At 48.1% G+C, this 27,958-nt stretch overlaps 1 protein-coding gene across 1 annotated transcript in view; it reads left to right on the top strand.

Moving 5' to 3' along the window:
• Positions 1-27,937, top strand: part of PPP1R13B (protein phosphatase 1 regulatory subunit 13B) — a 125,004-nt gene extending 97,067 nt beyond the window's left edge. Inside the window, exons 5-17 of the mRNA XM_030929865.1 lie at positions 2,733-2,834; positions 7,123-7,297; positions 8,173-8,369; positions 11,384-11,524; positions 15,133-15,313; positions 18,864-19,033; positions 19,397-19,898; positions 21,083-21,852; positions 22,650-22,787; positions 22,861-22,994; positions 23,811-23,977; positions 25,476-25,675; positions 26,489-27,937. Of these exons, the coding sequence (XP_030785725.1) occupies positions 2,733-2,834; positions 7,123-7,297; positions 8,173-8,369; positions 11,384-11,524; positions 15,133-15,313; positions 18,864-19,033; positions 19,397-19,898; positions 21,083-21,852; positions 22,650-22,787; positions 22,861-22,994; positions 23,811-23,977; positions 25,476-25,675; positions 26,489-26,530 (2,919 nt within the window). The 3' untranslated portion in view covers positions 26,531-27,937. The remainder of the gene's footprint in view (positions 1-2,732; positions 2,835-7,122; positions 7,298-8,172; positions 8,370-11,383; positions 11,525-15,132; positions 15,314-18,863; positions 19,034-19,396; positions 19,899-21,082; positions 21,853-22,649; positions 22,788-22,860; positions 22,995-23,810; positions 23,978-25,475; positions 25,676-26,488) is intronic.
• Positions 27,938-27,958: the final 21 nt, after the last annotated feature.

Genomic DNA, 27,958 nt, shown 5'->3' with positions numbered 1-27,958 from the left:
TTCCCAAGTTTTCACATTTACATTGTAAGTTGTTACATATTTGTTGACTTACAGGTTTATGGTAGCTTATGTTTTTATAACCCATTTAAATGCAGTTAAAGCACACAGGCATGTTCACTTTGAAATAATTCATTCAGCTGTACATTAGGATTTATTACACTTTTCTATATGTAAGATCTTCAGTAAAATTTCATTACAATATAAGTTGATGTATAAGATACAATGACTGAATTACTTATGACAACATGGCATATCTTAATTTTGTACCTAGAAAAACACATGCAACATAAAGAATATAAATGTTTGTGTTGGCAAATAAAATACTTTTTGTTTTAGGTAAGTAAAATATTTTAATAAGCTCTATCTTATTCATAGATACAAACATCAGAACACCAGACAGTTAAATTTCTCTTCTATCCTTTTTCATTGTTTTGTGAAGCCTTTGGTAGGGGAGACCAAAAAGCTAGTTTTTGATTTTTTTTTTTTTCTTCAAGTTGTGAAATTATAAAATTAATGTTAATTGAAAGATTTGTTGAATAGACATAGTTTTCCTCTAGTCAAAAAGTGTTTAAGTCTGGGCACAGTGGCTTACACACCTGTACACCTGTAATCTCAGTGCTTTGGGAAACCCAGGTGGGAGGATCGTTTGAGCCCAGGAGTTTGAGGCCAGCACAGGCAACAGGTTGAGACCCCTGCCTCTACAAAAAAATTTTAAAAATCAGCCAGGCATGACGGTGTGTGCCTGTAGTGCTAGCTAGGCGAGAGGATAGCTTGAGGCTGCAGTGATTGCACCACTCTACCCCAGCTTGGGTGACAGAGCAAGATTCTGTCTCTAAATTAAAAAAAAAGAAAAAAGAAGAAAGCTTGTACCATATTGATTGCTCAGGATTTTTAGATAAACAGAATGGTGGTTCCAGTTAAGACTGTTAAATCCGGCCGGGCGCAGTGGCTCATGCCTGTAATCCCACTGTAATCCCAGCCCTTTGGGAGGCCAAGGCAGGCAGATCACAAGGTCAGGAGTTCGAGACCAAACCTCATCTCTACTAAAAAACACAAAAATTAGCTGGGTGTGGTGGCGGGCACCTGTAGTCCCAGCTACTTGGGAGGTTGAGGCAGGAGAGTTGCTTGAGCCTGGGAGGTGGAGGTTGCAGTAAGCCAAGATTGCGTCACTGCACTCCAGCCTGGGTGACAGAGCAAGACTCCCTCTCAAAAAAAAAAAAAAGACTGTTAAGTCCTGATCCCACATTTCAAGAGTCAAGAATGTGCTCAAACATCCATCAAAGAAGTTTGGGAAGACATGGAGCTGGAGGAACAGAAACTGTAATTGACTATTAAGAATTCTGCCAGGCGCGGTGGCTCAAGCCTGTAATCCCAGCACTGTGGGAGGCGGAGACGGGCGGATCACGAGGTCAGGAGATCGAGACCATCCTGGCTAACACTGTGAAACCCCGTCTCTACTAAAAAATACAAAAAACTAGCCGGGCGAGGTGGCGGGCGCCTGTAGTCCCAGCTACTCGGGAGGCTGAGGCAGGAGAATGGCGTGAACCCGGGAGGCGGAGCTTGCAGTGAGCTGAGATCCGGCCACTGCACTCCAGCCTGGGCGACAGAGCGAGACTCCCTCTCAGAAAAAAAAAAAAAAAAAAAGAATTCTAAGAGGTTTAAGGGTGGAGGAAGGTAAAGGTGTCCTAAGAGTATATATAAACCTAGAAGTAGAACATGGGGGCTTGAGGAGAATTGTGTGGCCTCCTTGCTCAGAACTGAAGGGTTTGGAAATGGGCTTGTGAGAATGGAGCTCTAGGGCTTTTATGAGCTGCATGCCTCGAGGCATGCTCCTTCCCTCACCCCCATGGCTCCTCACCCAAAGTGGGGCTCACATCACCCCTGCAGCCCCATGCAGATTTGTTTTGAAGAGCATATGGCACAATGCTCATAACATGTCTGTCACAGTACACAATGCGCGTGGTGTGGGCTTAGGAAGTAATGAACTGTGAGTAACAGTCAAGAACATAGACTCTGCATCTCTGCTCTGCCTCACAAGCTGACTGGCCTGTGCTTGTGTTCTTCTTATCTGTAAAATGGGGATGTAACAGTACCCGCCTGATTGGTCATTCTGAGGCTGAAATGGGTCCATATATGTAAAGTGTTTAGTTCAGGGCATCATTGACAGAATGGAGAATGGAGAAACAGCCAATTGCATTCTTCTAGATGTTACTTTGCATGTTGATTTCACGTATGTAATTCTCGGATGATGTGTTCATGTAAGTCACGCATATGGTGTTTTTAGTTATTCGTATATTAGAATCGATTACGTATTTTCGTTTCCTGAAGTCAGGTGATAGTGAGATGACATTTGTTCTTAGGTGTTACCTGCATATTTATTTTTTTGGTTTTGTATCCTTAAACATTTGACAGCCTCATTTGCTCAAATATACCTACTAAATTGTCATTCCAGAAGGCGGAATGTCACTTATAATACGTATTTGCAAATGTTTGCTTAAACTTGAGCCCTTACTAAATACAGTATCTGATGTTTATGCATTAGAAAAACAGTTATTTATATTTAATAAAAGCAGTCTACAATTAGGAAAAGTTCTTACAAGAAAATAAACTAGTTGGTACTTTCCTAATTTCTAGGGATCCTCTCTAAAGTCCTGATATGTGTGAGTTTTGACTCTAGAGAAAGACAATTATGCAGATAAATGTATGTTCCAAAATAAGTGCTTTTTGTTTAGGTTGGGAATCCACGTGTTGAACTTACCCTCTCAGAGCTCCAAGATATGGCAGCTAGGCAACAGCAGCAGATTGAAAATCAGCAGCAGATGTTGGTTGCCAAGGTAAGTTATAAAAAGAGGTATTGAAATATCGTTCAAAAAGTACCTTTTTTAACCATCATTTTAGACTGGGGTCAATATGTTCTTGGGTAACGCTTATAAAATAGGAGCATGCCATGGGAGTGCTAAGTGCAGTCTTTCTCTCTTTGTTATCACTTCCATCATAATATATGCATACTGTAGTTTCTGGAAGTTGGGAAGCTATCAGAACAAGAGTATCTCACCTTTGACACACACAATAGACACCCCAAACAGGAAACTGATGACCTTATTAAAATCATAGATAAAATTTGAAAATGGGCCAGGCACAGTGGCTCCTGCCTGTAATCCCAGCAGGCAGGAGGATTGCTTGAGCCCTGGAGTTCAGGACCAGCCTGGGAAATATAGTGAGACCCTGTCTCTACAAAAAAATTAAAAAATTAGCCGGGCATGGTGTCATGTGCCTGTGGTCCCAGCTATATGGGAGGTTGAGTCCAGGAGCTGGTTGCAGTGAGCCAAGATCATGCCACTGCACTCCAGCCTGGGTGACAAGAGTAAGTGAGACCTTATATTAAAATAAAAAAAAAGAGGGGCAGGCGCAGTGGCTCATGCCTGTAATCCCACCACTTTGGGAAGCCGAGGTGGGTAGCTCACAACATCAGGAGTTTGAGACCATCCTGGCTAACACGGTGAAGCCCCGTTTCTACTAAAAATATATATTAAAAAAATTAGCTGGGCGTGGTGGCAGGTGCCTGTAGTCCCAGCTACTCTGGAGGCTGAGGCAGGAGAATGGTGTGAACCCGGGAGGCGGAGCTTGCAGTGAGTGGAGATTGCGCCGCTGCACTGCAGCCTGGGCGACCAATGGAGACTCCATCTCAAACGAACAAACAAAACAAATCGGGAAGAAAGGGTGCTTTCGCCGGGCGCAGTGGCTCAAGCCTGTAATCCCAGCACTTTGGGAGGCCGAGGCGGGCGGATCACGAGGTCAGGAGATCGAGACCATCTTGGCTAACACGGTGAAACCCCGTCTCTACTAAAAAATGCAAGAAACTAGCCGGGCGAGGTGGCAGGCGCCTGTAGTCCCAGCTACTCGGGAGGCTGAGGCAGGAGAATGGCGTGAACCCAGGAGGCGGAGCTTGCAGTGAGCTGAGATCCGGCCACTGCACTCCAGCCTGGGCGACAGAGCGAGACTCCATCTCAAAAAAAAAAAAAAAAAAAAAAGGTGCTTTCATTATCTCCTTTTGCCTCTGGGTATGCTCTTGCCTATGTCATTGGTATTAGTGTTCAAGAAGAAAGCAGCAATCCATGATGAAAACACTGATCAGGGCCATGAAGACAATGACAGGTGGTTAACGGGGCTTCCCATTGTGCTACTCTAAGTTGGACTTGTTTGCTTTATGACAGTGTGGGGCATATATAATGCTCATTACATATACTGAGTTCTACACTGGTTATTGAAACTGGGATTTTTCTAAATAATGGTTTAGTCATATGTAATTGAAACATCAGATCTATCACACATGCCTGCTGGAAATGATTCATGTTGTAAATGATCTTAAAATGTTCCAAAACTGGCTGGGCGTGGTGGCTCACGCCTGTAATCCCAGCACTTTGGGAGGCCGAGGCAGGTGGATCATCTGAGGTCAGGAGTTCGAGATCAGCCTGACCAACATGGCGAAACCCTGTCTGTACTAAAAATACAAAAATTAGCCAGATGTAGTGGCTCACGCCTATAATCCCAGCCACTCAGGCTGAGCAGGAGAATCGCTTGAAGCCGGGAGGTGGAGGTTGCAGTGAGCTGAGATAACGCCATTATACTGCAGACTGGGCGACAGAGCGAGACTCTGTCTCAAAATGGAAAAAAAAAAAAATTCCAAACTGCTTTAAAGATAATGTTTTTAAACATTACCAACTAGGTTCTTAATTGCTTTCTTCTGTAGAAAGATTTTCTTTATGACTAAAATGTTCAATCTGAATTTTTTTTTTTTTTTTTGAGGCGGAGTCTCGCTCTGTCGCCCGGACTGGAGTGCAGTGGCCAGATCTCAGCTCACTGCAAGCTCCGCCTCCCGGGTTTACGCCATTCTCCTGCCTCAGCCTCCCGAGTAGCTGGGACTACAGGTGCCCGCCACCTCGCCCAGCTAGTTTTTGTATTTTTAGTAGAGATGGGGTTTCACCGTGTTAGCCAGGATGGTCTCGATCTCCTGACCTCGTGATTCGCCCGTCTCGGCCTCCCAAAGTGCTGGGATTACAGGCTTGAGCCACCGCGCCCGGCCTCAATCTGAATTTTTAAAAAATGTATTGAGTGACTATACTTCATTGTACTATCCACTTTTATGTAAATAATAATTTGGGTTGGACTTGTTTTAAAAAGTTGTCTCAACGTTTATTGGATTTATGAGAATAAACATGATTAAAAGTTCAATTGGAAAGTGTCCCATTAATAAGAGTTCTAAGATAAAATATACATAGTATTATGTCAGTGTAAAAATTTTCTAATTCTGCTTTTTATTTTTTTCCAAATACTGATCCAAGAGTATTGCTGTTAAAAATAGTTGTAGATATTTTCAGCAATGTAAATCACAAGTTAATGCTGCATCTTAAATATTTAAGCACATATTGCTTTACCTTAGAGTGTAGTATGTACTGCCTTCGTAATCACACCTCAAACTTCTCCTTATTTAGGTATATTTTATGCATAAATATGGGATCATGACTATTTAATGTTGACTCTTTAAGGTATGTTTTCACATTAATAGGGGAAACCCTATTGAAGAGTATTGCATATATTGTTTTTAGATTGTTCTGGTATTGTTTGACTCTAACATGTTTTATTATTGAAGAAATTAATCCTGGAGAAAGCAGACACTTCCTTGATTGTTCAGTATCGTAACAAATTGAAGATTTATCTCCTTACTGATCACCTTATCTCTTTTCAGTGTAAAATCCTCTGCTGGTCAATGTTCATTTCCTTTAGGAAATGAATTAGGCCGGGCGCGGTGGCTCAAGCCTGTAATCCCAGCACTTTGGGAGGCCAAGACGGGCGGATCATGAGGTCAGGAGATCGAGACCATCCTGGCTAATACAGTGAAACCCTGTCTCTACTTAAAAATACAAAAAACTAGCCGGACGACGAGGCGGTCGCCTGTAGTCCCAGCTACTCCGGAGGCTGAGGCAGGAGAATGGCGTAAACCCGGGAGGCGGAGCTTGCAGTGAGCTGAGATCCGGCCACTGCACTCCAGCCTGGGTGGCAGAGCAAGACTCCGTCTCAAAAAAAAAAAAAAAAAGGAAATGAATTAGATTCTTGTAAGCCACTTTGTAGCAGCATGAAATTTATTACTTGCAGCAGGAAAGTAAGGCTCACTGGGACTTCACAGATGTGATAGAGTGAAGAGGAGATTGCATTAGTTAGTGCATGTTCTGCTGCTGGGAGGTTTTCTGCAGAAGCGCTTATTTTAACTGGTATAGATCAGTGTGCATAAGAAAACCCTCTCTCACCGGGCGCGGTGGCTCACACCTGTAATCCCAGCACTTTGGGAAGCCGAGGCGGGCGGATCACAAGGTCAGGAGATCGAGACCATCCTGGCTGACACGGTGAAACCCCATCTCTACTAAAAAAATACAAAAAAATTATCCGGGTGTGGTGGTGGACGCCTGTAGTCCCAGCTACTTAGGAGGCTGAGGCAGGAGAATGGTGTGAACCTGGGAGGTGGAGCTTACAGTGAGCCGAGATTCTGCCACTACACTCCAGCCTGGGCAACAGAGCAAGACTACTTCTCAAAAAAACAGAAAAAACCCTCTCTCTTAAAAATCCCCCAGCTCTTACTATTTCATTCTTAGGTATGCCCAATAATTTTAGTTTTATATGGTCCGATATAAGATTCCTCTAGTGTTTTAGTATTCATTAAGATGAGTGATACTGTAGAATACTGTCACATTTTTCTTTTTGAGTGTATAAAAGTAATCATAAGTTTGTTTTCTTTTTTCTTTTTTTTTGAGACAGAGTTTCGCGCTGGCACCCAGGCTGGAGTGCAGTGGCACGATCTCAGCTGACTGCAACCTCCATCTCCCAGTTTCAAGTGATTCTCCTGCCTCAGCCTCCCAAGTAGCTGGGACTACAGGCGCCCACCACAACGCCCAGTTACTTTTTGCATTTTTAGTAGAGACAGGGTTTCACCATGCTGGCCAGGCTGGTCTCGAGCTCCTGACCTCAGGTGATCCACCCACCTCAGCCTCTCAAAGTGCTGGGATTACAGGTGTGAGCCACTGTGCCCGGCCTTCAATTTTCAAAGTTACATTTTTCTTTCTTTTTTAGGAACAGCGTTTACATTTTCTAAAGCAACAGGAGCGCCGTCAGCAGCAGTCTATTTCTGAAAATGAAAAGCTTCAGAAATTGAAAGAACGAGTTGAAGCCCAGGAGAACAAGCTGAAGAAAATTCGTGCCATGAGAGGACAAGTTGACTACAGCAAAATCATGAACGGCAATCTGTGTACGTGCCTGCAACACCCCCTCGCCACCACTCTCACCAGGCCCAGATCCAGTGAAACACAGTCTAACTGCCTGACAATTCAGTCACAAATTCACAGGACTAAATAGCAAGTGTGCTAAAGTTTTGCTCTGTTATTTGCATCTAAAAGGATGGGTTGGTTAGGTTAAGGGATCTTAGAATTGTGTAGTCCCAGCTACTTGAGAGGCTGAGGTGGGAGGATTGCTTGAACCTGGGAGGTCAAGGCTGCAGTAAGCCATGATCAGGCCAGTGCTCCCCAGCCTGAATGACAGTGAGACCCTGTCTCAAAAAAATAAAAAGGTACCTTGCGACCCTTAGATGCAGTAGAAAGACCCTCTCGTTACATTGGTACCAGTGGCCCTTCGGATTAGGGTGGGGCACTCCGAGACTTACTCATTCAGAGGGTCTGTTTTTCTTGAATAACTTAACTTGTATCCATGCATTAAGATAAGTTATGCTGATGCTCACTTTTTTTCTGCATGAACTCTTATTTTATTCATTGGTTCAATCTATGCCTACTTGTAAGTCACAGTGATGCACGAGACAGGCTTGGATGGCCCTGCCTTCACGAAACCTTTGGTCTCAGAGATTTCTAAGTCACTTGAACAAACTAGCTTATGGACTGATTACCCTAAAGAATAGTCAGGAATTAATGCAAATATAATTATTTGCTTTATGAGTAATCAGATACAGTTGTCCCAAAGGCTTTTTGAAATGTGTTTTGGATTCTGCATATCACAACTTTCTCTAAGGTCTGGCACTAAATGATACTAGAATTAAGTTCAGTGTATAGAAATGAAAAAAAAAAGGGATCAACTAAATGTTTTATTCTTTTTTGTGTGTGTGGGCAATTATAGCTGCTGAAATAGAAAGGTTCAGTGCCATGTTCCAGGAAAAGAAGCAGGAAGTGCAGACTGCAATTTTAAGAGTTGATCAGCTTAGTCAGCAGCTGGAAGATTTAAAGAAAGGAAAACTGAATGGGTTCCAGTCTTATAATGGCAAATTGACTGGACCAGCAGCGGTGGAGCTAAAAAGACTGTACCAAGAACTACAGGTAACTCCTGGGTCTGGCAATGGTTGTATTAAAACATTCTCATCTTTCTATCTTTCGTTAGCATGGGTTGGAAACCTTAGGAAGTGGAAACAAATTAGTAGATTCTAATTTAATAGTAGGCACAAGATATATTCAGTACAAAATAATTTTTAAAATGACTTGGGATAGGCTGGGTGTGGTGGCTCACACCTGTAATCCCAGCACTTTGGGAAGCCGAGGCAGGCAGATCACAAGGTCAGGAGTTCAAGACCAGCCTGGCCAATACGGTGAAACCCCATCTCCACTAAAAATACAAAAATTAGCTGGGTGTGGCGGCGTGTACCTGTAGTCCCAGCCTCCAGGCAGAAGAATCGCTTGAATCCAGAAGGCAGAGGCTGCAATGAGCCAAGATTGCACCACTGCACTCAAGCCTGGGTGACAGAGTGAGACTGTCTTAAAACAAACAAAAAAAAAGGGATATAATTCACACAGCATACAATTCATCCATTTCAAGGATACAATTCGGTGGCTGCAGTACCTTCACAGACTTATCAGTTATGTCCACCACCACAATTAATTTTAGAACATTTTTATCACCCAAAAAGAAGGCCCGTACCTCTTAGCCATCACCCCACAACCTCCATACCCTCCAGAGCCTGGCAGCCACAAATCTACTTTCTGTCTCTGTGGATTTGGCTATTCTGGACATTTCATATGAATAGAATCATGCAATACAGGTTGAGCATCCTTAATCCGATAATCTAAAATGCTTCAAATCTGAAACTTTCTGAGCTCCACTGTGGCATGCAAAGGAAATGCACGCTCATTGGAGCATTTTGGATTTTGGATTTCAGATTTCCAAATTAGGAAGGATGCTAAACAGGTAAATATAACGTAAATATTTAAAAATCTGAATCCAACGTCTGAAATGCTTCTGGGTCCCCAGCATTTTGGTTAAGGGATATTAACCAAAACACACGGTTATGCATCCTTTGTGACCGGCTTCTTTCACTTAGGATGTTTTCAGCACAAAATAATTTAATAATAATCCAGTAAATAATTAAACTTAGGTGATATTTTAAGGCCTTTGTGTAAACTCTTTTGATGAGCTAGGTGCCTATTGTTAAATCCTTGTCTTAGCTCAGACTGCTATAACAAAATATCATAGGCTGGATGGCTTAAACTATAGACATTTATTTTCCACCATTCTGGAGGCTGGAAGTCCAAGATCAAGGTGCCTGCAAATTCAGTTCCTGTTGAGTGTTCACTCCCTGGCTTGCAGAGAGCCTTCTTCTCACTGTGTCCCCACGTAGTGAAGAGAGAGTTTTAGTCTGTCTCCATTAACTTCATTATGGGGGGCCCTACCCTCATGACCTTGCCTAAACCTAATTACCTCCTAAAGAATCTACCTCCAGACACCATTACATTGGGGTTAGAGCTTCAACATAGAGATTTTGGGGGACATATTCAGTCCTTAACAATCCTCAATATTTTCATGTCTCAGAAGTTGTCATTCAGCAGGTGATTTTTCAAGCCAGAAATAGGTCTTGCTGCTTTATTAGCACTTGCTAGGAAAAGCATTATATCATTTTATGCAATGAGGGTACTTAACTATATAGAGTAAAATCACTTGTGGTTGCTGTTCTTTAACATACATGCATAGAAGTACTACAGTATTATAAGGTTTCATGACTTCTTTTACATTTTAAGCAAGGTTTTAAGGATTTTTTGATGAAATGTGATGAGTGTGATACAAGGATGTCATTTATTTCCAGCTTTTTGGACTGCAATCCAGTGTGTTTTTTGTTTGTTTGTTTGTTTGTTTTTGAGATGGAGTCCGAGGCTGGAGTGCAGTGCCACGATCTTGGCTCACTGCAACCTCTGCCTCCTGGGTTCAAGGGATTCTCCTGCCTCAGCCTCCGCAGTAGCTGGGATTACAGGCACCTACCACCACTCCTGGCTAATTTTTGTATTTTTATTAGAGACGGAGTTTCACCATGTTGGCCAGGCTGGTCTCAAACTCTTGAGCTCATGATCTGCCCACCTTGGCCTCCCAAAGTGCTGGGATTACAGGCGTGAGCCACCGCGCCCAGCCTGCAACCCAGTTTTTATTGTTGTGTTGTTTTGTTTTGTTTTAAGACAGAGTCTGGCTCTGTTGCCCAGGCTGTAGTGCAGTGGGGCAATCTCAGCTCACTGCAGCCACCACCTCCTGGTTTCAAGCAGTTCACTTGCCTCAGCCTCCTGAGTAGCTGGGATTATAGGCGCATGCCACCACACCTGGCTAATTTTTGTATTTTTAGGAGAGACGGGGTTTTACCATGTTGGCCAGGCTGATCTTGAACTCTTGACCTCAGGTGATCCACCTGCCTCGGCCTCCCAAAGTGCTGGGATTACAGGTGTGAGCCACCACACCCGGCCTGCAGTCCAGTTTTTAAAAGTACATTTTATGTCCTGTTGAGTATACACATGGAAGTGTGTATGCACTAGTGCTGTGGGCATCTGAAAGTTTAAGACAGCTCTTACTATGGGAAGTACACTCTGATATTTTCTGTTCTATCCTAGTTCATTTCTTAAAAACGCTGGTTGCAAGCCACTAAAATGACGTAAAGGTGCTTCACTTGGTGATTCAGGCCATCCTTTTTGGTCCTTTTTGAATTTCCTGCTGCCTCCACAGTAAGGTGCATCAAGTGGTGGGCTCAGGCCTGAAGCAGCTCCATGGAGTGCGGCAGATTTTCCTTTAGTTTCTGAGAGTCCCAAATACCGCACTCAGTCTCTTGTAATCATCATTGGCACTAGTCATTTCGTGTGCTTTGAAGAAGATGCATTACAGATGTTTGCTCTTTCTTTGTTCCATGAGAACTCTGTCCTGGCTTCGTCTCTGCTATACCTGTGAAATATTTCACACAAGATGGCAGTGCATGCATGTAAATATACATCAGAACTTAATGCTACTTTTTCTTTTTTAATCTCCCTGGCAATGAGAATTTGACTTTTAATTAACGCAAATCATAAAAGTTATATTTTGTGGTTTGTAGATTCGTAACCAGCTTAACCAGGAACAAAATTCAAAACTTCAGCAGCAGAAGGAACTCTTAAATAAGCGCAACATGGAGGTGGCCATGATGGACAAGCGGATCAGTGAACTGCGTGAACGTCTCTATGGGAAAAAAATTCAGGCATGTGAAAAAGTTTGTGTGAGATAAAATACTAAAGATAGTTTATCCAAGCATTGCTCATCTTCTGTAAGTAGCATTATGCTCCCCCTATCCGCTGTAGCTGATCAAACATAAATAGGCCATAAACCATCAAAAATGACAGAACAAAGTTCCTTCTCCCAACAACTCATTTGTTTCCTAGTGTGTGGAGGCAAAACCATCCCCAGCCGGCACCCTTGCTCTCCATGTCCTGGCCTTCCTTCCTCCCCATGTGCTTCTGCTGTCTCCTCTTCACTGGGGGCTGTTGTTGGCTCTGGAGTCACAGCATCTGTCATGGTCTGCACTCTGCCGTTTTAAGCTGTGCCAGTTTGAGCAAATTCCTTGACTTGCATAGCCTCATGTTCTTGCTGTAAAGTGATTTGTCCTACCTGCCCCATGAGTTGTTGTAAAGATTCTTATAAATAAGCCATGTGGAAGGATTTTGTAAACTCTTGACCAAAATGCTACATAAGGGGTTGTACTTCTAAAAAATCCTTATTTGATACTGAATTTCAAAGGTAGTAAATACTCATTGAAAAGGTAATACAATAAAATACCCATTGAATAAATACTCATTGAAAAAATAATACAATAAAATACTCATTGAATAAATGCTCATTGAAAAAATGAGTATTTATTAACCTTTGAAATTCAGTATCAAAGATTGTGGACTTGCCGGCGTCCACAATCACATGAGTCAAATCCTTAAGATAAATCTCTTAAGATAAACACAGAAATATTTAAGGGAAAATGTGAAAGTCCTTTCCACCTGTTCTCTAGAGGTGGTAGTTGCTAATGGTTCCAGTCTTTTCCTTAATAAAGACACAAAGGTGGCCAGGCGCAGTGGCTCAAGCCTGTTAATCCCAGCACTTTGGGAGGCCGAGGCAGGCAGATCACAAGGTCAGGAGATCGAGACCATCCTGGCTAACAGTGAAACCCTGTCTCTACTAAAACAAAATACAAAAAAATTAGCCAGGCGCGATGGCGGGCACCTATAGTCCCAGCTACTCGGGAGGCTGAGGCGGGAGAATGGTGTGAATCCGGGGGGTGGAGCTTGCAGTGAGCCAAGATCGCGCCAATGCACTCCAGCCTGGGCAACAGAGTGAGACTCCATCTCAAAAAAAAAAAAAAGACACAAAGGTACAGAACTTTAACTGAAAATGGGATTGCAGGAATTACACTAGTCTCACTGTCTCACCTAGTCTTTTTTTTAACTGCAACACGGGTGTCTTTCCAGGTCATTACCTCATTCTGGTTGTACCATCTGAAAGCTATAACCAGAGCCTGTAACCCCTTTACCACCTTCTGTAGTCAGGCAGGGAGTCCTGAGTCTTGCTGCCACTCACAGTGCATTGGTGAGCACATGTATCACTGAGCCACCTGCATGGAGGAGGGGCGCCTGCACTCTGTGTCTTTGGCCGGATGTGGCACTTGACTTTTCTCGCACCTGTGGCACTCAGTTATTAAGGGAGCAGTGCCTGAATGCAGAGCTGAGTACACTCTGCCCTCGTGGTAGGAGAATGGCACACTCACTCTCCTGACCCACCAGCAAGGACGTCCTTCCCACATCTCCCTTCTGCGTATAGTTTGGTGACAGAAGAGTGTCCTCTTGTTAGTCTCTGCTTCTCTGAAAGATGCTCTGAGGAGGCAGCATGGGCTTGAGGGACTTTGCCTAGGGGGAGTGGGTTTAGAGGGTAGTAGACAAAGAAGGGAGCTTCCAGTTCTGTGGGTGTCACAGTTTATTTACAAATCTGCCCTTCTTTTAAAAAAACAAAACAGTGAGTTTAAAGGTCAGTAATTTGTACAACTGTATGATTTCAGATGTTGGTTTTCCTTTTTCTCAAGATTAACAAGAAGAGGCCATGTGAGAGAGAGGCTGCAAGCACTTTTTCTCTGTGCTTACGTATGCTCTTCAGTAATGGCATAGTAGTCAGGGCTCCCCAGAGAAACAGAACCAGTAGCGTGTGTGTGTGTGTGTGTGTGTGTGTGTGTGTGTGTGTGTAGAGAAAGGAAGAGAGATTTATCTTAAGGAATTGGCTCATGTGATTGTGGATGTGTGTGTGTGTGATTTAAGGAATTGACTCACATGATTGTGGACATTGGCAAGTCCAAAATCTGTGAGGCTGGCCAGCAGCCTGGAGGCCCAGGAGAGATGTTGCAGCTGGAGTCCGAAGGCCGACTCTAGGCAGGATCGTGCTTTCTCAGGGCATCTCTCTGTTTCTCTTAAGGCATTCCACTGATTGGATGGGGCCCACCCACCTTCTAGAGGGTCATCTGCTTTACTCAAATCTACCAGTTTAAAAGTTAATCTCATCCAGATTGGAGACTATTATTCTAAGTGAAGTAACTCAGGAATGGAAAACCAAACATCGTATGTTCTCACTCATAAGTGGGAGCTAAGCTATGAGGATGCAAAGGCATAAGAATGACACAGTGGACTTTGGGGACTCAGGGGGAAAGGGTGGGAAGGGGGTGAGGGATAAAAGACTACAAATTGTGTGCAGTGTACCAGTGCTTGAGTGCACCAAATCTCACAAATCACCACTAAGTAACTTATGTAACCAAACACCACCTGTTTCCCAATAACCTATGGAAATTAAAAAAAAAAAAAAAAGAATCTCATCTAGAAAATACCTTTTCCATAACATGTAGTCTGGTGTTTGGCCAAATAACTGGTTACTAGCCAAGGTGATGTATCAAGTTAACCATCACAAACAGCTAGATTCATTCCACCTACACTTCAAGGGATCGCCTTGAAGCGGTCAGTATTTTTTATTTTTGCAGAGATGCGTCTCCACCCAGAGGTCCTAGGTACCTTTGAGCAGTTGTGAAAGCCACGACCCCTCACCCAAAGATGACCCATGAAATGATCTATGCTCACGCGTATAGAACCTTACAGACAATCAGATGGGTTATGCATCCCATTTAGAGCCTATATTGACATCTCGAGGAGTCAGTAGTTCTCTAGAATCCCGATTCCAGGCCCCTTTGTTCCTGAGCAGTGTTATGTGGACAGTGTCCTCTGTCTGCGGCTCTGTGTCCTGGCTGAGAAAGGCAGCGCTGCCTTCAGGGAACTGGGCTCATTGCTCGGGGTCAGAGTCTTCTCTGCTCACTGTGCCCCATGTGGCTTGGACAGTACCAACTACAGCCCTTATCCTGACTTTACAGGTGTGAGCACAGAGGCCAAGTCACCTGCCCAAAGCAGCACAGTGAGTAAGTGACAGAAGAGGGAATTTGAAGCCAGGCCCAGGCCCAGGATTTGACCGATGTCTCTGTGCCCACCTAAGGGAGGAAGAGTATCCTAAGAGGGAAGCTACATGTGGATCACGGGGAAGTTGCTCTGCCCTCGTGTCAGCTCCTCATGTGTATGGCGCTGGATAGGTGGGTGTTGTCAGAGAATTGCTCATAGGAAGCTACAGTTCCTTCTCCGCAGTCTCCCCTTCTAGATGCTGATCTTCCCAGATGACACGCTTCCTAAAAACAAACCACTGAGTGAGTGGTTTCTGTCCGAGCTGGCAGTCTCTTGCACTAGGCTTAGGATTTCTTTTAATTTAGGGGACTCTTGACTCTCATTTCTTCCCAATTTGTAGCTGAACCGTGTGAATGGCACGTCATCACCACAGTCACCTCTGAGCACATCCGGCAGGGTCGCTGCTGTGGGGCCTTATATCCAGGTTCCCAGTGCCGGAAGCTTTCCTGTCCTAGGGGACCCCGTAAAGCCCCAATCTCTGAGTATTGCCTCAAATGCTGCTCATGGAAGATCCAAATCCGGTGAGTGGTCCTGGCCCTCTTTGTAGGGGAGAGTTTGTGAGCAGGGAATGGGTCTTGCAGTAGAGGGGTAGGGGGCGTGGCAGACTCCTGAGGCTCTGACCCACACATCATCAGACTCCAGGCTCAGTCTCCCCGAGGCACGTGGGGAGCTGTGTTCCCCCGTGGTAACAACCCTAAAAAGAAAACAAGTTATTTTTACTGAACCAGAGGTCTCTGTTGTGTGGTTTTTCAAAACACAAATGATTAATTAAAACTCTGATCCATGGGCTGGGCACGGTGGCTCACATCTGTAATCCCAGCACTTTGGGAGGCTGAGGCAGGTGGATCACCTGAGGTCAGGAGGTCAAGACCAGTCTGGCCAACATGGTGAAACCCCGTCTCTACTAAAAATACAAAAATAGCCGGGTGTGGTGGCGTGCGCCTGTAATCCCAGCTACTTGGGAGGCTGAGAAAGGAGAATCACTTGAACCCAGGAGGCAGAGCTTTCAGTGAGCCAAGATCGTGCCACTGTGCTCCAGCCTGGGCAACAAGAGTGAAACGTCATCTCAAAAAAAAAAAAGCTGACCCACAAGTGTCCTCTGCTACTGCAGGTTTAGTTACCCTGAGGACACTGAGGGCTGGCATGGATGCCTCACCACAACTCAACTGCAGCCAGCCAGGTAGAGGGGCTGCCCCTACAAACAGAGTTCTGTCCTCATTGATCAAAATCCACACATCGTTGCTTTGGTCTTGACCTCACAATGGTGCTGTGTGATGGACTTGGGCCTCCAGCTGCGTGCTCCAGTGTAGTCCACGGGTGGCGTCCCTCCCAAGCAGAGGGCAAGCTGTTTGTGGAGAGTCTGTTTCTCAACCAATGCATTGAAAGTGTTGGGACTTCCTTGCAATAAGACTTTATGACTGGGGTTGACACATTTCCCTGTAACACACAGGAATCCCTGTCCTGATGTATTGAAACACGCCTTCATTTATGAAAACAGTACTGTTAACTCTCTGGCCATCAGGCCTGCGTTTCGAGCCCCCTTTTCAGCATTGGTGGTGGATTTGTGCTTATCTTTGTTTGCTTCATTTTCTCTTGCCTGGCCCCCAGGAGGGACAGCGACACATCTGTTGCCCCCACTGGGGAGCTTGGGGCTTGTTCTGAACTCCGAAAGAGAAGGCCATCACCAGCCCTTGTGAGCCACAAGCCCCCACTCAGATCCCTTATGGCCGTGTCTCAGCAGCCACATAAAGTATGGGGTTGGCATGAACCCCTAACTACAGCTTGCTCTGCTAAGCTGTTATTTATAGTTTGAACCACCCTGTGGTAGGAGTAGATATTTGTCTGTTTCCAGTGGGAGGTAATTAGCACAGCCAGCTACTTCTCTGCTGACTTCCTTTGAAAAACTCCCCAAGCTGAGAATGTCTGCTGTTCCCCATCCCTGTTGGTGTCTGCTGTGCTGCCTCAAGGGGTTGCAGGAAGGAGATGCCTTCACAAAGCCCTGGTCCTAGTCTCTACTGTGGTTTAAAGTCATGGACACAGGAAACCTGTGCTCGCCTTCAGAGTGGGGACAGAAGCTCAGCACAGAGGTGGAGCTGGGGTGTGAAACCTCCTGGCAGGGACTCTAATCCCTCGCTGTTGGCTGTCCTGGTTCTGTGTCACACAGATGGCCACAGTAAACCCAGAGTGACCAGCTCATGGACTGTGTCAGACCTCGACGTCGGGCCTAACTATGGCTCCTCACGGCCCTCTGCAAGCCCATTTGTAAACCGTATGTTGGCTGACAAGCTTAGTGGGAAGCTATGTCCTCTTTAATATGTACAAAATCAACTGTCACTTGTTTTTCCAAACTGACAAAGGTCTGCTCATCACATCTAGACTTGAAAAAGATGCCACACAAACACAATTTGTCCCTTTCTTCAACAGACAGGTACGGAGTTTGGGTGGGGCCACATGCACCCTCCCATCCTCAGAAAGAGTGTGACACCGAGGGACAGATGCTGGCATAGCATGGGTTTTGTTTTGGAGGGTTTTTTGTTTGTTTTTACAAAATTAAGATAATTTTCTGAGTTTATTATGAGGCTTTTAGTTTTATAATCATACTAAAAGATAATTGTTCCTCTACAATGAAAATAAGTGATTTTCCTTCTATACCTCTTGCCTTGTTTTGAAGAAAGGAGAAAATTGCTTTCTGGTCCCCACTATGACTGATTTCCATAAAACTTCCTGTTGCTGGGTGGTTTCTGAAGCAGCTGGACAGCCACATTCCCTGTGACCCTGAGAGCACAGGCCTGTTTTTGGGGAGCCTGCAGATTTCTGGCCACATGTCCTCCAGGCCACGCGGAGCAAGATGGCAGTTGGTCCAGGGGCCTTGGAATGCCTCGCCAGGACCCACGCGGGTTGACTAGAGCTGTCGCAGAAGCTGCTGCCTGGAGCCAGCAGTGATGTTTAGCAGCGTCATACTTTAGCAGCCCAGCAGTGTATGCAGCTGGGGTTGCAGTGCTGCTGCATCGGGTCGGTTTGGCTTAGGAGCCAGCCGTGAGAGGCTGCGGCTGGTGGGCCCCTGTGTTGCCCAGGCGCTCAGAGTGCAGTTGGGAAGCTTCCTTGTCATGTTCTGTGAGTCGAGAGTTCTGGCTCAAGCGTTGTTGTGAGGACCAATCATTTTCCTGCTGCTGCTTAGTTGCCTGTGCTGGCAGATGGGATAAGGGAAGGGGATGTGCTGTTCCTGCCAGGAGGGCCCAAAACAGTCCCTCTGATTTCTGTCTGTCCCATATTGCTGGTGGCGCTGGAAGTGTTGAACACTTTAGTTCAGTTCAGCTCCTGTTCCTGTGAAAGGAAACCCAGGAACCTGTGTTGTAATGGACTTTAGGCCACTGTGAGGGGTCCTGTGTTACCAGGGGACACTTCCGCACCCTTTTTCAGTTTGGAAAATACTCCATAAAGAACGTATCATTTCAGTGGCTTTCCTAAAAACTTGGGGTTGATGACTGGCTTTCTAATCACTGCAACAGAATGATAGCCTGCTCCTCCTGCTACGCACATCAGTGGGGACTTGCGTGGGACTCCTGTGATCATAAGTGACCTTAGAGGACAGAACTTTTTATCTCAGTAATGAAAGTGCTACAGGTCAAACCTGTTATGAAGTCAAAAGATCAATCTTTTCTATTGCTCTATGTAATTGTATTTATAAACAATGTTTCAAAAGTAAGGGCCAGTGCTTGTTTTATTTGGTGGTGCTAATGTAATGGATTTGACCTGTGTTGAAATAGGGCGCAGCCCCAGGCCCGCACCAGTGGAACCTTGGTTTGGCGTGAGTCTCTGGTAACACTTGAGGCGATTTGGGCATTGGCAGTTAGCGCCAGCAGAGCCCGTCCCTTGGTCTTGTGCGCGGGTCTGTGGGCGCTGGAGGAGATCAGCAGTTGTGCATGTGGCTGGTGGTCGACTACTCGGTTAATGGATCTGCATCAGAATGGGATACCCCAGTGCTGTTTTTGTTTCTGGCAGGGTGTTATTCTTAGGTTGGTTCAACTAACATCAAGAAAAGTTTTACTTAAGTTCTGTGTTCTTTTCAAGCTAATGATGGAAACTGGCCAACATTAAAACAGAATTCTAGCTCTTCAGTGAAACCAGTGCAGGTGGCTGGTGCAGACTGGAAGGATCCGAGCGTGGAGGGGTCTGTCAAGCAGGGCACCGTCTCCAGCCAGCCTGTGCCTTTCTCAGCACTGGGAGCTGCGGAGAAGCCGGTAGGCCTGTGTCTTTATCACAAAACACAAGCAAGCTCTTCAACAGGGCTCTCTTCTGCCTTAGTACTAATCTAAAGGGTATGACTTGTCAGGAGGCAAGTTAATCCTGTTATTGTCCAGACAACACCCGAAGTCCTGAGAGGGTTACTGGGCGCCAAGAGCCTGAGCAGCCCACGAGTACACACACCTTTCGGTCAGAACTTTTGCAGACAGGCAATGAGCCCAACAGTGTGCCCCATGCCCTGGTCCCAGCCAATTTGACGGATTACAAATCCTACTGTGTATTATTTCGGGAATGTGGGTGGAAATATGCTTAACTGCTCAAAGGGTGACTTTGTTTTTCTTCTTAACACCTAAACTTAGGGCACCGAGATGGGTAAAGTGCCACCTCCCATCCCGGGTGTAGGCAAGCAGCTGCCTCCAAGCTATGGGACATACCCAAGTCCCACACCTCTGGGTCCTGGGTCGACAAGCTCCCTGGAAAGGAGGAAGGAAGGCAGCCTGCCCAGGCCCAATGCAGGCCTGCCAAGTCGACAGAGGCCCACCCTGCTGCCCCCCACAGGCAGCGCCCCCCAGCCAGGCTCTTCACAGCAGATTCAGCAGAGGATTTCTGTACCGCCAAGTCCCACGTACCCGCCAGCGGGACCACCTGCATTTCCAGCTGGGGACAGCAAGCCTGAACTCCCACTGACAGTGGCCATTAGGCCCTTCCTGGCCGATAAAGGATCAAGGCCACAGTCTCCCAGGAAAGGACCCCAGACAGTGAATTCAAGTTCCATATACTCCATGTACCTCCAGCAAGCCACACCACCTAAGAATTACCAGCCGGCAGCACACAGCGCCTTAAATAAGTCAGTTAAAGCAGGTAGAGTGGGTTTATACTCTCCTTTTCTTGGGCTAGAAAATTATACTTTTAATTAAGAAAATACTAATGCCTATCTTTATATTTGGGCCACGTGCTATTTTGGGTTAAACTTAATTCTTACATAAAAGTACAGCGTTGGGTGTCAGTGTGAGAAGGGAATGGAAGCTGGAATGCATAGAGGAGGCCGTTTTGCAGATGGCTCACAGTTCTCTGACTTCCTGTCAGAGCAGCCACCTCCCTGTGCTACTTAGGAAATCCAGCTCCAGAAAGAGTGAGATGTTGAGAATTTCCTCTTTTCCTTCTGTTTCATGGCAACTTGTGCCAGGAGCTGTCCAGTGAGCAGAGGGTGGCCTTGACCACTGGCCCTCCTGGCAGTGGCTGAACCCAGCCCCTGGGCATGGGCAATTTAAGGAGGGCATCTGCTGCTTAGGAGCCTCCCCCATAGCCCAGAGGAGAGGAAAGCCTTGGTTTGGGTTATGGAGCTCGGATGTTCTAAGAAGGCAGCTGAGAGAAGGTAGCTTAGTTCCACACCTACCACAGAGGCTCTCATGGGAGGAAGCCGCAGGTCAGTTCTAGGTTAGGGCCTCCTTAGACATTCCTGGGCATTGGCTGCAGCTTCTAGACTCATAGTTGAGGGATTCCTGGACGTGTCTGGTCACTCCCTGCACAGGGACCTCCCAGGTGGTGGTGCAGTGTTCCCTTGTGGGGAGGGTTATGGCCATGGTGGGAAAGGCTTAGATTCTCAAGAGCTCCTGGACCTCCAGGTAAAACCTTCCTGCTCTGAGGAGGCGCGTGTTTCTCCGTCATCTGAGTTAGTCCGAGAATCAGATGCATGTTTAGTGGTTTTTGTCTTTTTCCTTGGCCAGAAAACAGGCAGGCTTGTCTGTGGCAGGGAAAGTTGGGTTAGCAACCTATTTTTTTCTCCTGAAACAGCTCCAGTTCTGGAAACCCAAATAGAAAAACCGACACATAAGAGAAGCACTGCACCTTTCCGAAGGAGTCAGTGCAGGCTCTAGGAGGAGGAGGAGGTTTCCTCAGAGATTTGAAATGAGAATTGAAGAACAGCAGCAGATGTATATGTGTCTCTTTGCAGGAGCCTGTCTCTGGTGTAATCATAGGTGTGTATGACTAGATCTCTGCAGTGCGCAGGTGGAAATTGCCTCTGCCCTTTGTATCTCCCGCAGTGTATGGTAAGCCTGTTTTACCTTCGGGTTCAACATCTCCATCGCCGCTGCCGTTTCTTCACGGGTCTCTGTCCACGGGCACACCACAGCCTCAGCCACCTTCAGAAAGTGCCGAGAAAGAGCCCGCGCAGGACGGCCCCGCCGCCCCCACAGATGGCAGCGCCGTGGAGAGCCTGCCACGGCCCCTCAGCCCCACCAAGCTCACGCCCATCGTGCATTCGCCACTGCGCTACCAGAGTGACGCGGACCTGGAGGCCCTCCGCAGGAAGCTGGCCAACGCGCCCCGGCCCCTGAAGAAACGCAGCTCCATCACAGAGCCCGAGGGCCCAGGCGGGCCCAACATCCAGAAGCTGCTGTACCAGCGCTTCAACACCCTGGCCGGCGGCATGGAGGGCGCCCCTTTCTACCAGCCCAGCCCCTCCCAGGACTTCATGGGCACCTTGGCCGATGTGGACAATGGAAACACCAATGCCAATGGAAACCTGGAAGAGCCCCCCCCTGCCCAGCCTACAGCCCCACTCCCCGCCGAGCTTGCCCCGTCGTCAGATGCCAATGATAATGAGTTACCTTCCCCCGAACCAGAGGAGCTCATCTGTCCGCAAACCACCCACCAAACTGCCGAGCCGGCGGAGGACAGTAACAACAATGTGGCCACGGTCCCCTCCACGGAGCAGATCCCAAGTCCTGTGGTCGAGGCCCCATCTCCGGGTGAAGAGCAGGTCCCTCTAGCACCTCTTCCCCCTGCCAGCCACCCTCCTGCCACCTCCACGGTGGGTGTCATTGCTAGACCAAAGCCTGGCCTTCCTGGTCATTCATGCAGCTAGGACCTCTGGGGTCCTTCCCTTGGTCAGGCTGTGCTGGGAGCAGTGAGAACCAGGGATGTCCCTGAGTTAGGTCTTGTGGGGAGGACAGACAGTCACACAGACAAATGGGGCATGAAAAGGCATGACAAATGGAGCTTGGCCACACTGTGCATGTGGCCAGGGAGCTCCAGACAGCTGGTCAGGGAGCTCCAGAGGCTTTCCTGAGGAAGGGGAGCTGTCGCTGGCACCTGAAGGTCCTGTAGAGAGACGAGGGAAGAAGCATCTAGACAAAGGCCCTGGGTGGGAGGTCAGTGTTGATGGAGCAGAGAGGGAGCCAGGCGCCATCTCAGGGAACCCGCGGTGGGGTTCTCTCCGCTAGGATCTGGTGCTGTAGCAGGAAGAACCCTATCGCACGTGGGCAGGAACGAGCTGCTGGCTCCCCTCAGCTACTTGGCGGTCACACGCCACCCTCCCTCCCACAGGGTCTTCCGAGGAGTGGCCAGAAGCCAAACACAGCCGTGTCCCTCTGTGAGTGAGCCACGGACTCAGGCCCCAGAGCAGTGCTCTCCCTTAGAGTGAGCATAGAGTGGCCCTGCCCCTTATTTGAGGTGGTCACCTGGATGCTGTTCCTGCTGCCACACCAGGGATGCTTCGCAGAGCCACTGTCTTTGGGCTTTAGCTCTCACCACTCCTTCACAGCAGGCGTGGGTTCTTAGACTTTAGTGGACTAGCTCTAACTGGAAAGCTTGCTTCCTTCCCAACAGAGCAAGAGGACCAACTTGAAGAAGCCCAACTCGGAGCGGACAGGGCACGGGCTGAGAGTCCGGTTTAACCCCCTGGCACTGCTTCTAGACGCATCTCTGGAAGGAGAGTTCGATCTGGTGCAGAGGATCATCTACGAGGTGAGCTGCAGCTGGGGACCAGTGCACGCTGCTGGGGGCGAGGGGGCGGGCACTCACAGGCCATGTGTCCTAGGTGGAAGATCCCAGCAAGCCCAACGATGAAGGGATCACCCCACTACACAACGCCGTCTGCGCTGGCCACCATCACATCGTGAAGTTCCTGTTGGACTTTGGCGTCAACGTGAATGCTGCTGATAGTGATGGATGGTGAGGCCCTGTGGGGGTGTGGGGTGGAGAGATTTACTTTCCCTACTTTACATAAGGAAAAAATGCATGTTCTAGACAAACAGGAAGCACGGAAGAGAATTAGAGCAAGAACACCCATCATTTCATCCTTAAAAGATAGCTGGTGCCAGGGTTTCCTTGCCTGTCTTTCCAGCCTTTTCTCTTGATGATTTTGTTGAAAACATGGCTGTGGTTATGCTCCTTCTGTGCCCATCATTAACATTGCAATCTAAGCATTCTGTGAATCATCCCATCTTGCCGTTTTCATGTGTTCCATGTGAACTCTCCACACTCTATGCTCCATGTGAAAAGCAGCCTTGGCATCCCCCGGGTCAGGCATGTAGGTTGTTGCATTGTTCATTTCCGTTTGCCTTCGGGAGCTCTGCTGCTGGGCGAGACACATTGGTCTCCTGTGGGGGTTATTTTGAACTTGTAGACAGCTGTCATTGTGTTGTATTTGAATCGTGGTAAAATACACATAACATAAAATTTCACATCTTAGCTATTTTTAAATGTGTGTTTCAGTGTATTATGTACATTCACATCACCATGCAGTGTGGCGTGAACATCTGTGGATTGGCCATTTCTTAACCCATTCCCTGTGCCCTCTTTTCAAAATGTATGTATGGTCTGAAACAACTGGCTCATGGAAATCATGCCTTTAAAGAAACAACACAGAGACTTGATGGCACAAAGGCGAACGCCTTCCATGAGATTCCTTCAAGGGAGATCTCTGAGGGCCGTGACCTACAGGACAGGCAGTGCCAGGCCTGCACCTTCTCCTGTGCTCTATTCCAGGACGCCGCTGCACTGCGCTGCCTCTTGTAACAGCGTTCACCTCTGCAAACAGCTGGTGGAGAGTGGTGCCGCCATTTTTGCCTCAACCATAAGTGACATTGAAACTGCTGCAGACAAGTGTGAGGAGATGGAGGAAGGCTACATCCAGTGCTCCCAGTTTCTATACGGTATGCAGGGGAGGCCTGGGCCACAGTGGTGCTGTCTGCCATGGTGCTGCCATGGCAATAGTCGGCAGGTGCCAGAGAAGCTTCAGCACAGCTGTCTGTTTTTTTAAGACAGGAGACAAGGCCTCACTCTGTCACCCAGGCTGGAGTGCAGTGTTGCGATCATGGCTCACTGCAGCCTCGACCTTCCAGGCTCCATTGATCCTCCCACCTTAGCCTCCCAAGTAGCTGGGAACTACGGCCTTGTCCCACCACAACCAGCTAGTTTTTTGTACTTTTTTATTTTTTGTAGAGACAGTTTTTCGCCATGTTGCCCAGGGTGGTCTCAAACTCCTGGGCTCAAGCGATCTGCCCACTTTCAGCCTTCTAAAGTGCTGGGATCACAGGTGTGAGCCACCATGCCCGGCAGCACAGCATTCTCAAGCTGTTCCACCTTCTTCAGGGGCAGCCAGGATGTCTCAGTCGAGTGAAGGTCACACTGCCCCTTGTTTTCATTCCTGAAAACATGTTTGAAAGTCCATGTTGTTAAAGATTCTGTGCCAGATTCCCAAGAAAACAGAATGACTTGGCTGTGCTCTGCATAGATGTTTTGCACCCTTGCTTCCGGAAGCAGGGCCAGCTCCATTCCTGGGGTGGCCTGGAGTCCTGGCCATTCCCCGGAAACATCTGATGAATGAGGCTCATGTCCTAATTACGCTGCTTTAGCCAGGGCCACATTTTCCAAGAGCTGGAACATCTTCTCTGTTCTGAGTATTAAACAGTCCCGAGTCACTTATTCCACACATTACTTGAGAACATACTGTGTGCCCTATACTGGACCCTAGGGTTGAAATTATCCATGAAAATAGCCAGGTGATGCCCTCCTTGGCCCAAGCTCCCGCAACAGAGCCAAGCAACAAATTCTCAGGCTGTGTGGTAGGGCTGGGGAGGCACAGCAGCCTCCAGGTGAGTCCAGCCAGTGTGAGGAGGAGGCTGCAGTCACAGTGGCACCACCAGAGGGAGGGGAAGCGCCCCACGGTCACCACAACTGGGCCTCGGAAGCAGTGTCCCCGCAGAAGGCCCTTTGTCAGGGACCCACAAGTAGCTGTTCGGTCAGGGCTCAGTTGTGTGTAGTTTGTTCATTGCCATCCAAGCGCAGTCACAGCTGCTCTAGTTAGTGACTTTAGAAATCTGTTCTCGCTCTGATTGCTAAGTGTCACCTTAGGAGCAGCACACCTTTGCCCTGGGACTCAGGAGCTCGTTTGTCCTGTCCGTCCTGCAGGACTTAGGGCCGGCAGCAGGAGCAACAGCAGCAGCAGCTGGGCCGGGCAGGGGAGGTGTCAGGAGGTATCAGGTGGGAGCACTAGTCTCCCTCCAATAGTCTCTCATCTCCCACGCTGGCCTCTGTGGGGCCTGCTGAGAGCAGCCTCGGCAGCAGCATGACCGGGTCCTATTCCTTGACCAGGGTCCCTCTCTGCAGGCCACCCTCTGCTGAGGCCTGACCATTGCTCTCTGGTTCCAGGGGTGCAGGAAAAGCTGGGTGTGATGAACAAAGGTGTGGTGTATGCTCTGTGGGACTACGAGGCCCAGAACAGTGATGAGCTGTCCTTCCATGAAGGGGACGCCCTCACCATCCTGAGGCGCAAGGACGAAAGCGAGACTGAGTGGTGGTGGGCTCGCCTTGGAGACCGGGAGGGCTATGTGCCCAAAAACCTGCTGGGGGTGAGCACTCAGGTTACTTATTGGGAAACTAGCTGTCCTTGTCCCTGTACAGCATGCGGTCCTATCATGCTGTGGGGCTGGGGAGGAAGGCTTCACTTTTTCTGAGCCTCAGCAGCCCCCTGTGTATAGGGGGAGGTGCCTACTTGGCAGTGCTGGCATGAGGCTCAGGCAGGGCCCCAGGAGGTTCCCCTGGCCATGCTCACACCATGGAGGCCCATGTGGAGGCCGAGTGCCCCAGTGAGGGGCAGCTCAATGAGCTCGGTTCAGGATGAACTTCAACAAGCGGCCCAGCTCACCCCACCCACACTTTCCCCAATCTAGAAATCTCTGCAGCCTAGAAATTTCTCCAACGGAGGAGAGAGGTGGGAATGTGCAGGCTGCTGGCTCTGTATTGGACTTGTGATTCCATCAGTCCTCTGGCAGAGGGAGCTGCCTCTGCTCTCTCTATGTGCCCTGCAGAGCTGCCAGGGGCTCCCTGTTGAGCCAAGGTTCCTGGCCAGGCAAACACAGCAGGGAGCCAGGCAGAGACCCTTGCCCAGGGGAGCTTATGACCTTGAGAGCCACAGGCAGTCACAAGTCTTTAGGTAGCATGAAGTGCTGTGAGAGAAATAGGATATTCTGGGGGTACGGGGCACATTTGAAAGGGGGCTGGGTGGGTCTCAGCATAGAGAGGTGCAGCTGAGCGTAGGCTTGAGGGAGAAGGGTGCTGCACGGCTGTTCAGGGTGGCTGAGGTGAGGAGCAGGGGTCGGGTCTGGCTGGCCCTACTCTGTATGTGTGGCTTCCTGTCCTGACGCGGCTCCGTTGCTTCCCAGCTGTATCCACGGATCAAACCCCGACAGCGAACGCTCGCCTGAACTTCCTTTTGGAGCACCGCGTGGTCTTGCCAGCTACCAGGAGCCGCTGAAGAGATTATTGTGCCGTTTTCCCAGGAAAGCTGAAGCTGGAAAATGGTCTTAATGGTGCTCACTTTAGCAGACAGCGTCCACAATGTGAAGCCTACAGTTTCCAGGTGAGGCCCTTTCTCCAGTTTGCCCGTAACTGGGAGAGGTACTTTCACCTCCAAGGACTGAATTTTGCCAATTACTATAAATCCAAATAAATACCCGCTTTCAAAATACCCACCCCTCTTGCCATTAAGAAGGTCCCATAACCCCTGGTTGGTTGCCAGTGAAGACAGAAGCTCTGACTGACTTGGCCCTGAGGCCATCACCCCCTCCAGCCGTGAACACTGTCCGTGGCTGTGAGGCCTGCTCCCCTGCGACAGCCCTGCCTCCTGTCACCGAACCGGACACTCATCCTTTCTCACACTCCCCACACACGATCCTTCTTCCTCCCTTCATCACCAAAGGAGCCTCTGTATGGAAACGTGTCCAGTGTTGCTGCCCGATGTGGATGCTTCCCAGCAGCCACTCTGCCTGGCCGCCTTGGGGGTTCTGCTTCCCGTTCCAGTTCACCTCAAGGCTAATTGTGCAGGCCCAGCACTGTGGCTGGACTGCCACGCCACGGGCACCAGGACCCCTAAAATCAAGTGACAATCGGAAGAGCCTCAGCGTATACTCTTCTCCTGTGATCTCACAGCCTCTCATGCTGCTCAGTGTGGTTCTCACCCCTGCAAGCTCAAATTCAGTTCTCTGAATGGAGTCAGGTGCTGGAGGCCGTGGCAGCAGAGGGTAATCAGGGTTGGGGCTGGGGGTGGACTGGTGTGAGGGCAGACCAGGGCCAGGTAGATGGGACTGTTTGGTGTCTGAAGGATGGCAGATGCCTGGCATCAGGAGGGGCCGCCCCAGAGGGGCAGCAGCTGGGGCAGAGGAGATGGGGTCAGGGGCCAGCCCGTCTGCTGATCTCCCTGCCTGGGCTGGCTGTGAGGACACCACCTTTGTCCCAGGCCCAGCCTCAAGGCGAGGAGGGCGCTTCACTGAGGTGTGAACTGTACGTACAGGCTTTTTATATACCAAAAGTATTTTTTGACTAGACCATTCAAAGCTACCCGAACTATGTTGGAATTTTTTTTTCTCATTAAAATACAGGCCCTTAGGCTCTATTTTTCATGTATGAGTCTTGTGTGTAATTTATGTATAAATGTGTGTATAGAGTCACTGATGCAGCACTGTAGCCCATCACCTTGGAACATTGACTGTACATAGTGTGGTGAAGAAAACTGAATGCCATTGTAGAGCAGCCCGGCCACAGGAGTGTGGCCACTGCCACCCGACGCTGCTGACGCTGTGTAAATGTGCACAATAAACCCGTCTCACCCCGGCGGCTGTGAGTCTTGTTTCTGG

The sequence above is a fragment of the Rhinopithecus roxellana genome, chromosome 5, assembly GCF_007565055.1.
Source record: "Rhinopithecus roxellana isolate Shanxi Qingling chromosome 5, ASM756505v1, whole genome shotgun sequence".
NCBI lineage: Eukaryota > Metazoa > Chordata > Mammalia > Primates > Cercopithecidae > Rhinopithecus > Rhinopithecus roxellana.
Note: the sequence above shows the minus strand (reverse complement) of the source record. Positions and strands in the feature narration are given on the sequence as shown.